The sequence below is a fragment of the Chelonia mydas genome, chromosome 9, assembly GCF_015237465.2.
Source record: "Chelonia mydas isolate rCheMyd1 chromosome 9, rCheMyd1.pri.v2, whole genome shotgun sequence".
Taxonomy (NCBI): Eukaryota; Metazoa; Chordata; order Testudines; family Cheloniidae; genus Chelonia; species Chelonia mydas.
This window is the reverse complement of record NC_057855.1, coordinates 98,363,005-98,375,017: the sequence shown is the minus strand read 5'-3', so window position 1 is coordinate 98,375,017 and position 12,013 is coordinate 98,363,005. Positions and strand designations below refer to the sequence as shown.

At 49.6% G+C, this 12,013-nt stretch overlaps 1 protein-coding gene across 18 annotated transcripts in view; it reads left to right on the top strand.

The window, feature by feature from the left end:
- Positions 1–12,013, top strand: part of DOCK11 (dedicator of cytokinesis 11) — a 128,801-nt gene that overhangs the window by 65,909 nt on the left and 50,879 nt on the right. For 14 of the 18 annotated variants that reach the window (XM_037908166.2, XM_043523009.1, XM_043523012.1 and 11 more), the window contains exons 19-28: positions 271–363; positions 769–892; positions 1,922–2,043; positions 2,748–2,834; positions 4,494–4,583; positions 6,968–7,086; positions 9,771–9,840; positions 9,928–10,053; positions 10,765–10,836; positions 11,260–11,406. In XM_037908166.2, the coding sequence (XP_037764094.1) occupies positions 271–363; positions 769–892; positions 1,922–2,043; positions 2,748–2,834; positions 4,494–4,583; positions 6,968–7,086; positions 9,771–9,840; positions 9,928–10,053; positions 10,765–10,836; positions 11,260–11,406 (1,050 nt within the window). The remainder of the gene's footprint in view (positions 1–270; positions 364–768; positions 893–1,921; positions 2,044–2,747; positions 2,835–4,493; positions 4,584–6,967; positions 7,087–9,770; positions 9,841–9,927; positions 10,054–10,764; positions 10,837–11,259; positions 11,407–12,013) is intronic. The other 4 variants (XM_043523005.1, XM_037908163.2, XM_043523007.1 and 1 more) reach the window with 1 other exon arrangement.

Here is a 12,013-nt window from a genome sequence, read left to right as displayed (position 1 = left end):
CCAGGTGTTTCAGAGGGAATGAACAGAACAGGGAATCATCAAGTGATCCATCCCCTGTCACCCATTCCCACTTTCTGGCAAACCATCCCTGCCCATCCTGGCTAATAGCCATTGGTGGACCTATCCTCCAGTCAAATGGTCTCTCCGAGCTGAAGAAGAGCATCTAGAAAAATGTCAGTATTTTCTCTTTCCAATGTATTTCATTATTCTGGTTGGCAAATTTGAGTGACAGCTGCCTTTGATCCAACATGTCACTTGCCTTCATTCCAGTGTATCTATGGCAAGCCTGGAGGACCCCTCCTGACAGCAAATGCCTACGCCATCGTGTTGCATCATAACCAAAGTCCAGAATTCTACGATGAGGTAAAAACTCAACTCTAGAACAGCTGCGGGAAGTAGTAGCCTTTCATGGGTTTCCCAAAGCCATAGAGAACTTCAGCACCTCTTTCTGTACAGCTGGATATGGAACGGGGGGGAAATAAACATCGGCCCATCTGCTCAGTGATTTTCAGTTTTTAATGTCAGTTTGTTTTCTGGTCTCTTGCTTTCCTAGTATGTGGTGTTATTACTGTAAGATTATTGTCACAATGTACAAGTAATACACAGTTGTGATGAAACTGTTACACGGTCGAGTTCAAAGATGTGCAGTAATATCTGCAACACAATGTGTGATTCTGAAAATGACAGAAAAACTTCAGTAAATAAGAGAGCTTACAGTATAACTTGACAATTATAAATCCAGTATTATCTGTCATGGTATCATTTTAGATTAAAATTGAGCTTCCAATTCATCTCCATCAAAAGCATCATTTGCTCTTCACCTTCTATCATGTCAGCTGTGAAATTAACACCAAGGCATCAATGAAAAAACAGGACTCCATTGAAACTCCAGGTATGTTTTCTCCTTAAGATATAGCCCTTAAAATCTAAAACTCAGCGATGGGAATAAATGTAAAGAGCTGAATAAAAAGAAAACACTGTTTGTAATTTAAGGTACTAGTCTGTTTTCATCTTCTTATGAACAAATGAATCATGTAACCCCTACTACAAAAAGCAACACAATGGGTTAGTGGCTACTAAAATACAAACTACTGCCTCCATCCTAGAATCATAGAATATCAGGGTTGGAAGGGACCTCAGGAGGTCATCTAGTCCCACCCCCTGCTCAAAGCAGGACCAATCCCCAATTAAATTATTCCAGCCAGGGCTTTGTCAAGCCTGACCTTAAAAACTTCTAAGGAAGGAGATTCTACCACCTCCCTAGGTAACGCATTCCAGTGTTTCACCACCCTCCTAGTGAAAAAATTTTTCCTAATATCCAACCTAAACCTCCCCCACTGCAACTTGAGACCATTACTCCTTGTCCTGTCATCTTCTACCACTGAGAATGGTCTAGATCCATCCTCTTTGGAACCACCTCTCAGGTAGTTGAAAGCAGCTATCAAATCCCCCCTCATTCTTCTCCTGTAAACTCTTCTGCATATTCTTACCTTTACTTGCATGAGAAGTCCCACTGGCTGCAATGGGACTACCCATGGGAGTAAAGTGGCAGGCTGGTGCAGGATCAGGGCCTATGTGTAACTTTCCCCATTGAGGTCCTATTGAGCTGGGCATCTGTGCCTGCCGTCCTCCTTCAAGCAATGCTCACTGGGGGAAGTTCACCACTGTGAATTAAGCCAGCACAAAGGCTATTTGCCACGCAGCCCCACTGAGGGTCGCAGTTGGTGTCACGTGAATTTCAGCCGCTGACTCTGCGGAAGGGATTTTGTCAGAGTAAGGCGGGTGGAGGACAGTTCCCAGTCGCTGGGTTAGCTTCCCTGGGCGGGTGAGTCTTGGCCACGGCTCCGAGTCTCATGAGAAACCGGGCTGAACGCACACCTGTGCGGGTGCGTTAACCTCTGCTCATTGGCTCTTTTCGCAGTGGGATTTGCCTGGCTCCCTTTGCTGAAGGATGGTCGCATTATCACCTTTGAGCAGCATTTACCCGTTTCAGCCAATCTTCCACCTGGCTACCTGAGCCCTGGGGACATGGAGTCGCGCAGGGTAGGAAGAGCTTTTAAAATACACTTAAACATAGAGAGAAGAAAGCTACGTCTGTTACCATTTCAAGCCTTGGGTTTGCATTTGCCCCACAGATCATCTTAGCCATGCCTGTCCATCCAGAAAGTCCTGCCCCAACTTCACCCACCATCAGTAGGCTGCAAAAGACCCCTAATGCACCATGGTGTTACTGCCTGGGCCTTAGACAAGTACAGGCTTTGTAGGGGACTCCATGTGCTACGTCCGTCTCTCTTCCTGGTCCTTTATTCCATGCTCACCATGTGAGTCCCAGTGTGTCTCCCCGGGTACAGTGTGGAGTGGGCAGGTGTGTGTGGTACCTGGCTTGTGGGCACATGTATTATGTGGATTCAGTGGCTGATGAAGTGCCGCAGGCCACGTTCCCTGCTGCAGGCTGGGAACAGAGCGGCTGCAGGGTGCACTCTGGGTTGAAGGACGACTCCATTCTCCTATGCCACACAAAGCCCGTTTCGCCAGACTTTGTGCAGGCAGTGAGCATTTAAATGCAGGGCTGAATAAAGAGCCAGCTGCATAAAGCCTTGTTCTCATCTGCAAATGTCTGCAACCAAGTAGCTGAATATTTTCTGGTTTCAGAGTAGCAGCCGTGTTAGTCTGTATTCGCAAAAAGAAAAGGAGGACTTGTGGCACCTTAGAGACGAACCAATTTATTTGTTATTTCCTGTTCGTAGCAGCCGAGCGTTGATGTTAAATGGGTCGATGGAGCAAAGCCACTGTTGAAGATCAAAATCCACTTGGAGTCAACCATTTACACCCAGGTAAGTGCACCGTCTCATTCCTCACCAGTAGCATAGTGGTAGCAAGACCTTGTAACGATGAGCTTGGAGGGAGCGTTGGAATTAAATGATCTGAACTACTCTGTTGCTGCTGGGTTTAGGGTATTAAGAAAGGGATCAGAGCTCTGCAGCATAGAACTGGGAGAGTCTATGTAATAGCAGGTTACGGCTTGTTTACTCTCCTCTCCTTTCTTCTGGACTGGGAGCGTAAGGAGCAGTCGGAGCTGAGAGAGAGCCCCAAGACGTGCTGGCATTCCCTTTGCTGGTCACGCTACAACCCGCAGGCGCGATGGAAGCCTGAGTCGCTGAGCTGGTTGGAAAATGCATTTTTCCTGTAGGCAATTTTGTCTTTTCATCCCCAAAAGAAAAGTTTTGGGGTCTTGACCAAGTGTCACACTTCGCCCCAGACAGCACTTTCCGCAACAACCTTCGTTGAGTCACAAGCCCCGTTTCTCGTAGGAAAAATGGAAAATTGTTCACCTGACCCTCCTGAGTAGGTCAAACTCGTGAGGACAGGTTTCATATCCCCAGCGCCTGACCCTGACCCTGAGATCATCGCTGTGCCTGGGCGAGTGTCAAGGGAGCTGCACTGTGTGTGCAGCAATGCTGTGGTGTCGTGGGCCATGTTCAAGGCCCTGTCGACACTAGGGGGACTATAGCCCCAGAGCTGTGCCAGCATAACCCTATAGTGTAGACGCAGACCACAGCCTTGGAAGGGGTTTTCCATCGGTGTGGAACTCCACCTCCCCGCTGAGTGGCAGCAACGTTCTTCCATCGACTGAGCTGTGTCTACACCGGACGATAGGACAGCAGAGCTTCGGTGCTCAGAGGTGGGGATTTTCCACACCCCCGAGGGCTGGAGCTAGGCCAGGCTGAGATTTGTAAGTGTAGACCTGGCCTTGGTGTGCAGCTGGCTCATTTTAGCGTGGGCTTTTTATGCCTTTTGTGATGTTTAAGCATGCGTTTCGCTCTTAACTCTGTGGCAGTCGGTAGCAACAGCACAAGCCCACGTACACTGCACCCTTCGTACAAACTGTGCCCCCAAATCTTTTCAGAGGTAAATACCCCACTAATAAACTGTAAGATCAGAGGGAGAGAGAAAGGAAGGGACATAGGCAGGGGAGAAAGGGGGGGATCAGTGAGGCAAGCGGACACAGCGAGGCTGTTTCAAATATTAGGAGCTAGGAGGAGAAAGCTTTTGCCCCACCAGTGCTGGGACTAAGAAGGGGCAGGAGGAGGCTGATGCTGAGCAGACTGTGTGGGGAGGGGCTAGCCAGAAAGACACAATCGTGATGCAGATTGGTACAAGCCTACCGAGGCCACTGTTTTGCATTAATGCTGAAAAGAACAGGGAGCCAGAGGAGTCCTTTGAAGAGGGTGGCTATGTGGCCCTGCTTCTGTGGGCATCTGAAAAGGCAGGGAGCAGTGTTCTGCATGGGCTGGGGTCTAGGGAACTGGGATGTGGGGAGGGCAGTTGACGAGGTCCTGGCAGGGCTGAGATCAGGCTATGCCACGCGCCGGGCACTGTTGCAGAGGCGGATAGAGGTAGGTTTGCAGATCTGGGAAATGTGGGGTAGGAAAGACTGACCAAGGTTGAAGCTGATTAATTGAATTTTGTTTGTTTTTTCATCTCTCTTTCAGGACTTGCACCTGCACAAATTCTTCCAGTACTGCCAGCTGGTTCAGGCAGGAACTAAAGTTGTTCCAGGAGAGCTTGTTAAATATCTAAAGGTGAACAGTGTCTTTCCCTGACCCTTTTTACTGTCCATTGGTGAATACCCAGGTGGCCTTTCAAGTCACTCAGTCACAACTAAGTATTCCATGTGGAGTATGCAAGTGGGGCTTTAAAGGCTCCTGTGGGACAGTAATAGAGTTACTGATCTCAATAATGCTTTCTAGTATGTGCATCTGTAACTCTGGATACCTATGAGTCAGCAGCCCCATGCCGAGAAAGAAAGTAAGTGGCTTATCACTGGAGTTAAAAGTCCGGTATATGTACGCTCATCAGTATTAGTCCCTAGTTACTAGAACACATGACGCAATGCTTCTGCGCTATATGCGCCTTACAGTGCGGGCGGCGGGCGTAGCTTCAGTAGCCACTTCATGTTGTGTTAAAATTAAATATCAAGAAGCTAGAGAGAGACCATTCACCAAACGCAATGGCGCGCTGTGTTACAGACCAGTCCAGTCCTTCCCTGATTTCAGGGAAGCCCCCCCCCCTTTTCTGATGTCATTTCCTGCTCTGCCCTATCTCTTCGTACTGCAAACGCCTCAAGGCAGGGACCGACGAGCTGTGAAGTGCCATGCGTCTCCTGGCACAGCACAGATAATTGGTTCTGCTCAGATGTCTGGCACACACTGCAGCAGGGTCTGTTTTTAGGGAACGGCGGAGCCCCTGTGAGAAAGGACCCTCCTCTCCGCACCCATTAGGGTCTGACCCAGCTCCCACTGATGTTGACAAGAGTTTTCCATTGACAGCATTGGAAATTGGGTCAGACCCTCAAAAACTAGAATGAGGCCAAGGTCACTGTCCTTGTGAGATCCTGAGCAGCGCATGTTAAAATACAACGCCCTCCTTCACCCGAGTTAATGTTCCCCGGGTTCTGCTCTTTCTGCGCTCTCCTCTCTGCCTGCGTGATTCGCTCAGAAATGCTCGCCGCTGTTTTCACGTTCATTCTGATTTTTACGAGGGTGTGAACGTAGTGGCATTTGTGCAGCTTCCGAGCGCCCTCTAGTGGTAAAAGTCCAAATAGTGCCCATTGATACTGGCAGTTTCCCGTAAACGTGGGAGTAATTCTCTCGACTGGCAGATGTCACAGGCACATAAGGCACAGAATGTTTCCTGGTATCGCAGGTGGGTTTGCTACATTGAACCTAGCTGGCATCAATGACTTCCCAAAGGTGTAATGATCGTTTATATTACACCTGTAATCTCAAGCTGCTGTAGGTACTGAAGAGGCCCTTGGATTAGCGTCGTCTCTTATTTTCAGAAATTTATAACCTGTGTACACCATTTTTTTTTTGCCAGCCTGAAATTTGGCCCCTGTGGCCAATAGCTCAGAATTGAATTTTAGTTTTAAAGGAACCCCAATCCTGATGCAGGTGAGTGATCCCACTGAAATCGCAAGGTGGGTTGTAGGATCAGGCCCAAGTTTTTATAAACAGTAACTTCTGGACAGAACAAAAACTTTCTGTTCACCCCTTCTGATAGCTTTATGATAAGAACTTGTCTTCAAGTGTGATTCAATAGCAAAGAGATAGATCATTTAGCGTGAAAAATCATTGGATCTATGTCATAGATCTAAATATTGGTTTAAGGAATAAAAATAATCACACCTTTAATAATAATGGCGAGCACTTAAATAGTAGTTTCCATGTTCAAAACACTTTACAAACATAATCTAATGAAGCCTCAACCCCCTGAGATAGGCAAGCAGCGATTGTTAGGCCTCTTTCACAGATGGGGAAACTGAGGCAGAGATGTTGTCACATTGTCAAGGCCGTAGAGGGAGTCCGTGTCTGAGGCTGAGCTTAGCACCTCTGAAAATGAGGCCACTTTTATTTAGGTCCCTAAATATGGACTTGGGCCTGGGGAATGGCTGAGTGACGTCAGTGAGTTCATATTTAAACTCACAGGGTCAAACTTTCGAAAGCTCCTAAGTCCCATGTTCAAAAGTGGGCACTTGGGAGCCTGAGTACCCTTGCACATCAGTGGGAGTTAGGCACCAAAGTGCCGGAGTTGCTTTTGAAAGTTTTCCCCTAATCACAAAAAGAGAGTTGGGATCAAAACTTCAGCTTTAACCGTTTGGATATATGGGGCCCTTCGGAGCAAGCACGTGACTTCTTGTAAAGGCAGCTGAGTTGCTCCAAGACAGCGCTCAAGCTGTCCGGGCACATCTGCGGGTAGTATTTATGAGCCCTGGAAATGATTTACATTTGCTGGTGTGAGCAGCTGGCTGGGTAATTCCAACCTCTCCTTCCTTCTTTCCAACTGGGAAGAGGCCTGGCCTTTATTAATGCCTGCACTGGTGCTAAAGTTTCTGTGCAAAGTAAACACAGGGCAACATCTGTAACACATCAGGCTAATAGCCATGTGTTTTGAACCTTTGTTCTAGTGTTTGCACGCCATGGAGAGCCAAGTGATGATACAGTTTCTACCGGTAATTCTTACGCAACTGTTCAGAGTCCTCACAAATGTGAGCCAGGAGGATGAAGTAGCTGTCAACTGCACCATGTAAGAGTCTGCTAACCAGTGCTGCTTTCTTCCATTATAAATATGAAGCTGTAATTCAGACTTTCTCAAAGGAATTCTGACATTCCATCATCAAAAAAAGGAAAAACTTAGCATTCCCGCAACTTACGTTTCTCTTAAAAGTCTTACTGAGCTCCACAAACAGAGCAGGAAGTCAGCTTGCTTTAGCAAAAGATCTTGCCTTTATTTAAAAGTATTTGGAGTTGAAGTCAGAGATCAGGGGAATTTGATTCTCCCTCTTTTTTGTTATTTTACTTCTTGGCTTCAAAACTTTGTTTTTGGAGGGCCAGGCTCTTTCTGAGCTGTGCGGAGTAGGATTTGCTCTTGTGAGTGGTCCTGTTTGGGGCAGGAGTAAATGTTACTCAACATGAGTAAAGCTTGCAGAATCTGACCCTAATTGTCTTGAGGATCCTGACATTGTTTGAGTGAGACTAGAGTCACTTGTCTACTCTGAGCTGTCACTTCCCACCAGGTCCTAGAGCCTGAATTAGAATCGGTTCGACTCTAATATTATTAAGAATCACTTTCACAGCACTGCTTGTTACGGGCTGGGACATGGGCGGTTAGGCGTAGAGGTCTGAGCGGGATGCCAGAGCCCAGAGTCCGAGCTGAAGGTCAGAGCCGGAAGAGCAGGGACAGGAACCCCGAGCTGGTCAGGGAAGCAGGCGCTCCTTTAATCTGGACTCCTGTGGGCGGTGCCCCTGGGGGGGCTAGGATTCCATTAGCTGCTTAGCCCACCCTGTGCTAGTAAGCTGCTGGATGGCTGTTGGGATATGAAGGCTGCCCGGCGACCCAGGGGCCCCAGGTTCAAGACCCATGGATCCTCGTGCTGAACGTGCATGGTGCTGCATGGCCATGTATAAAGTCTCATTCCCCTTAATGCCCAGCTTATGGTTAAGATGCAGGGGCGCCAGGTTTGTATAACATTGGCGGTGCGGGTCCGAGTCCTGCTACCCCACTCCCTCGCCTAAGGCTCTGGGAGGGAGTTTGGGTGCGGGCTCTGGGCTGGGGCAGGGGGTTGGGGTGCAGGAGGAGTTGCAGGGGGCGGGCTCTGGGAGGGAGTTTGGTTGTGGGGTCTGGGCTGGGGCAGGGGGTTGGGGTGCAGGGGGCAGGCTCTGGGAGGGAGTTTGGTTGTAGGGTCTGGGCAGGGGGTTGGGGTGCAGGGGGCGGGCTCTGGGAGGGAGTTTGGTTGTGGGGTCTGGGCTGGGGTAGGGGGTTGGGGTGCAGGGGGCGGGCTCTGGGAGGGAGTTTGGTTGTGGGGTCTGGGCTGGGGCAGGGGGTTGGGGTGCAGGGGGTGGGCTCTGGGAGGGAATTTGGTTGTGGGGTCTGGGCTGGGGCAGGGGTGTAGGAGCGGGAACAGGGGTGCAGCGCTTACCTTGGGCAGCTCCCGAAAGCAACCCGCACCCCCCACTGACAGCAGCTCCTAGGCCAGGGGCCGGAAGGGTCTCCAGGTGCCGCTGCCCACAGGCACTGCTCCCGCAGCTCCCATTGGCCACAGCTCGGGGCGGGGGCAGCATGTGGAGACGCCCCCCCAGGGGCTGCAAGGACATGCCGGCCGCTTCCAGAAGTGGAGCGGGCGGGCAGGACGGCGCCCTAGCCCCGTTGCGCTGCTGGTGATGGCAGTGGGGGCCCTTTTAAATCGCCCGGGGGCGGCAGGCGGGGCTGGGGGAGAGACCCAGCTCTGAACTTCGGTGGAGTCGGGCCCCCATGCTGGCATATTGGTGTAGTGCGGGCACCACGGGCCCATACACCTCGCCGCCCCTGTGCAGAAGAGTCATTCAGGAGGAAAGGGTCTGGAGAGGTTACTGGGGAGTGGAGCCGTGGAGCGTTCCTGGCAGAAGGGTCTGGAGGAGAAGACTCAGTGCGAAGAGGAATGCGGGTGGGCGTTGCTCAGCTGGCCCCTTCCAATGACTCTGCTGGGTTGATTTCAATTTTGGAAAAAATAGATCTGAGAAACCCCAGGGCCAGTGGGAAGGTTCCACAGGTTTTAAATCTCCAGTGAAAACTAGCTTGTGTTAGAATTTGAAAATCCCCTTGCAGTGTTCGCAAGCCCCAGTCTGGGCGAGGGGGTGAAAGCCAGAGGGCAGCTGGCTGGGCTGCAGGTCTCTCTTGCCCCAGCTGAGAGAGACGCAGAGAGGAAACCCCAGGCCTAGCAGTGAATAGTAAAGTTGCTTTTTAAAACACCTTTTGCTCCTGGGGATCTAAGACCCAGTCAAAATGCAGGTAAACCAAGTGGCATGTTAAACATCTCTGGGGCCTGGTTCACTTGTGACACTAGTGCCTCTCCACTGCAGTGCCTTATGACTTACGCCAGTCAGAGAGGAGAATCAGGCCCATAGAGTTTAGCCAAACGCTGCAGGCTTGCACACATTGGGAGTAGAGGGCAAGGTGGCCTCTGTCCTGCCCTAGCCCCCTCTCTCTCACCCCCACTGGAGTTTGAGGGCATTCCGTCAGGCTAGAATGTCTCTGGGGTGAACCTCCTCCTGCCAAAGGGCTCAGACTCAGGAGGTGTGTCTGATCACACCAGCCGCAGGGCCTCTGGCTGCTAGGCTACTGTTGCAGTCGGATGAAGCCCGAATGCTCTCTGTTCGCCAGCTGGATGAGCTAACACTTGCACATCACCGAGTGCTCTGTAGTGAGCAGAACCCTATGGTTTGTTTTTGTAGGGTTCTTCTCCACATCGTGTCCAAGTGCCATGAGGAAGGTCTAGATCATTACTTACGGTCCTTCATAAAGGTCAGTCAGGACAATGCTCTGGTCCGGTAAATTCCTCACCGCGAGAAAGCACCTCACTGGCCTGACGATGTCCCTGTTCCTTTGTAGTACGGCTTCCGTGCAGAGAGACCCAGCGCCTCACAGGCGAAGACGACCCATGAAATCCTGGCCATCGCAATGGCCACAGTGCTCAAGCAGTCAGCAGATTTTCTAGCCATCAATAAGCTGCTCAAGGTAAAGGGGTAGCTGGCCATTTACTGTAAACTGTCGGAGAAGAAAGGGGGAAAGGTCAGGGGCTCCGTGTTACAAAGCCGCTTCTGCCCTCTCAAACCCATCCACAGGATCAGAGCCTCAGTGTGCCGGGGCGAGCCTTTGTAATCTGTTCCCAGGCCCCCCTCCTAGCAGATACTGATCCCTGCTCTCCCTGCTGGAGAGACAGCTGTGACTATGATTCCTAGTATGATGCACCTCGTGGATTTCTCCGTGTGCAATTGTACTCATTCAGCTGACGTACAATCTCGCTCCTTTCCAGACTCCACTCAGGGGGAGTGTTCCTTACAATGCTGATTTTGCATTCCCCAGGAGACCCCGCATTTCTGCCTCCTGTAGCCTAGGAACACTGCCCTTTCTGTGCTCTCCCTCTGTCCATGCGTAACGTTCTTTGGACCCAGTCATGCGCTGCCTTACCCCCCATTCCAGCCCCAGTGACGTCAGCTGGCCCTTCCTATGTGCCTTTGCATAACGACATAGCCCCTGCTCCTGCAAATGGATCTTCTCCAGGCAGACCCTTGCACCTGAGGGAGACCCGTTGATATCAGGGATGCGCTTGGTTTAAACTGTCATTCGTATTACTCCTCCAGTCATTACAGTCCTGCATTTTCTGATTCAGACCAATGCGCTCGATCTTGCTGGGAGATTGAACTGATCTCCATTTCTTTGTTCTAGTACTCCTGGTTTTTCTTTGAAGCGCTGGCAAAGTCGATGGCAATGTACCTGTTAGAGGAAAACAAAATCAAGGTAAATGTGACTGCCCATGACCCGTACGAGAGATGTCACAAGGCAATATTCATTCAGACAGCTACTTTGCAAACTTGATCTTCAAAAAAAAAAAAAAGTGTAAATCTTTCTAAACAAACCAGAAAACACCCAGCCAGATTCTTTTTTCTTCTCTCTCCTCACTTCCCCTCCACTGTAACTTTATGTCGCTGTAAACATTTGTGGTCTTTTTCTTATGGTCAGTGCAGCACAGACCTCCTGTACTTGAGCTAAAGGAGTAGCTCCGTTAGTTGGTAGCAGTAGTAGGCTATTCTCCTGTAGTGTCCCCGCCACACTATTTTCTGGTGTGTAGCTCAACATTTCTTTCTGTGAGTGATTAAAGGGAGCTTGCACAGTGACCCGTCTCAGACCTGATTGTGCACTGTGGTTTGTGTTTGGTTTCAGCTTCCCAGAGCCCAGCGGTTTCCTGAATCCTACCATCGGGTTTTACAGTCACTGCTTCTTGCCCTAATTCCCCACGTGACTATTCGCTACAGTGAAATCCCCGAGGAGTCAAGGAGTGTCAGCTTTAGCTTGGCCAACTTTCTGAAGGTCAGTCATTTCCTGCTCTCTCCCAAGCTTAATAAATAAAAGATAGCTACCACTGAACAGGCTGTGAATTCACAAGCCAGGCAAACATGGCTTGGCTGCATCATCCCTGCACATCCCGTGACTCAGGCTCTTTCTGTCATGGTTAGCTTTTGTTGCAGGTAAGAAGCACTGAGGATTCTCCACTTTTAGTATGGGGCCTGCCATCATACCTAGCAGCTGTGCCAAAGCTTTGATTAAAATGAGAGTGCACACATTTAATTTATTTGAGCATAAGCTTTCGTGAGCTACAGCTCACTTCATTGGATGCATGCAGTGGAAAATACAGTGGGGAGATTTTATATGCACAGAGAAAATGAAACCGTGGGTGTTACTGTTATACCAATAAAATAAAAACCAGCAGGATCTTATTAAAGGCAAAATACCACATTTATTGTGAATACAGAAAGACTCATAGTAAGCAGTTAGTTATAGCTATAACATTCCATTCAATCTCATATTTATTCACACATTCATTCATACAAACGCACACACAGGTTCTGCAAGGTTGTTTATCATAGTTACCAGCCTTAGAGCTGCTCATGTCAAGCCACTGGCCAGGTGGCCTGGA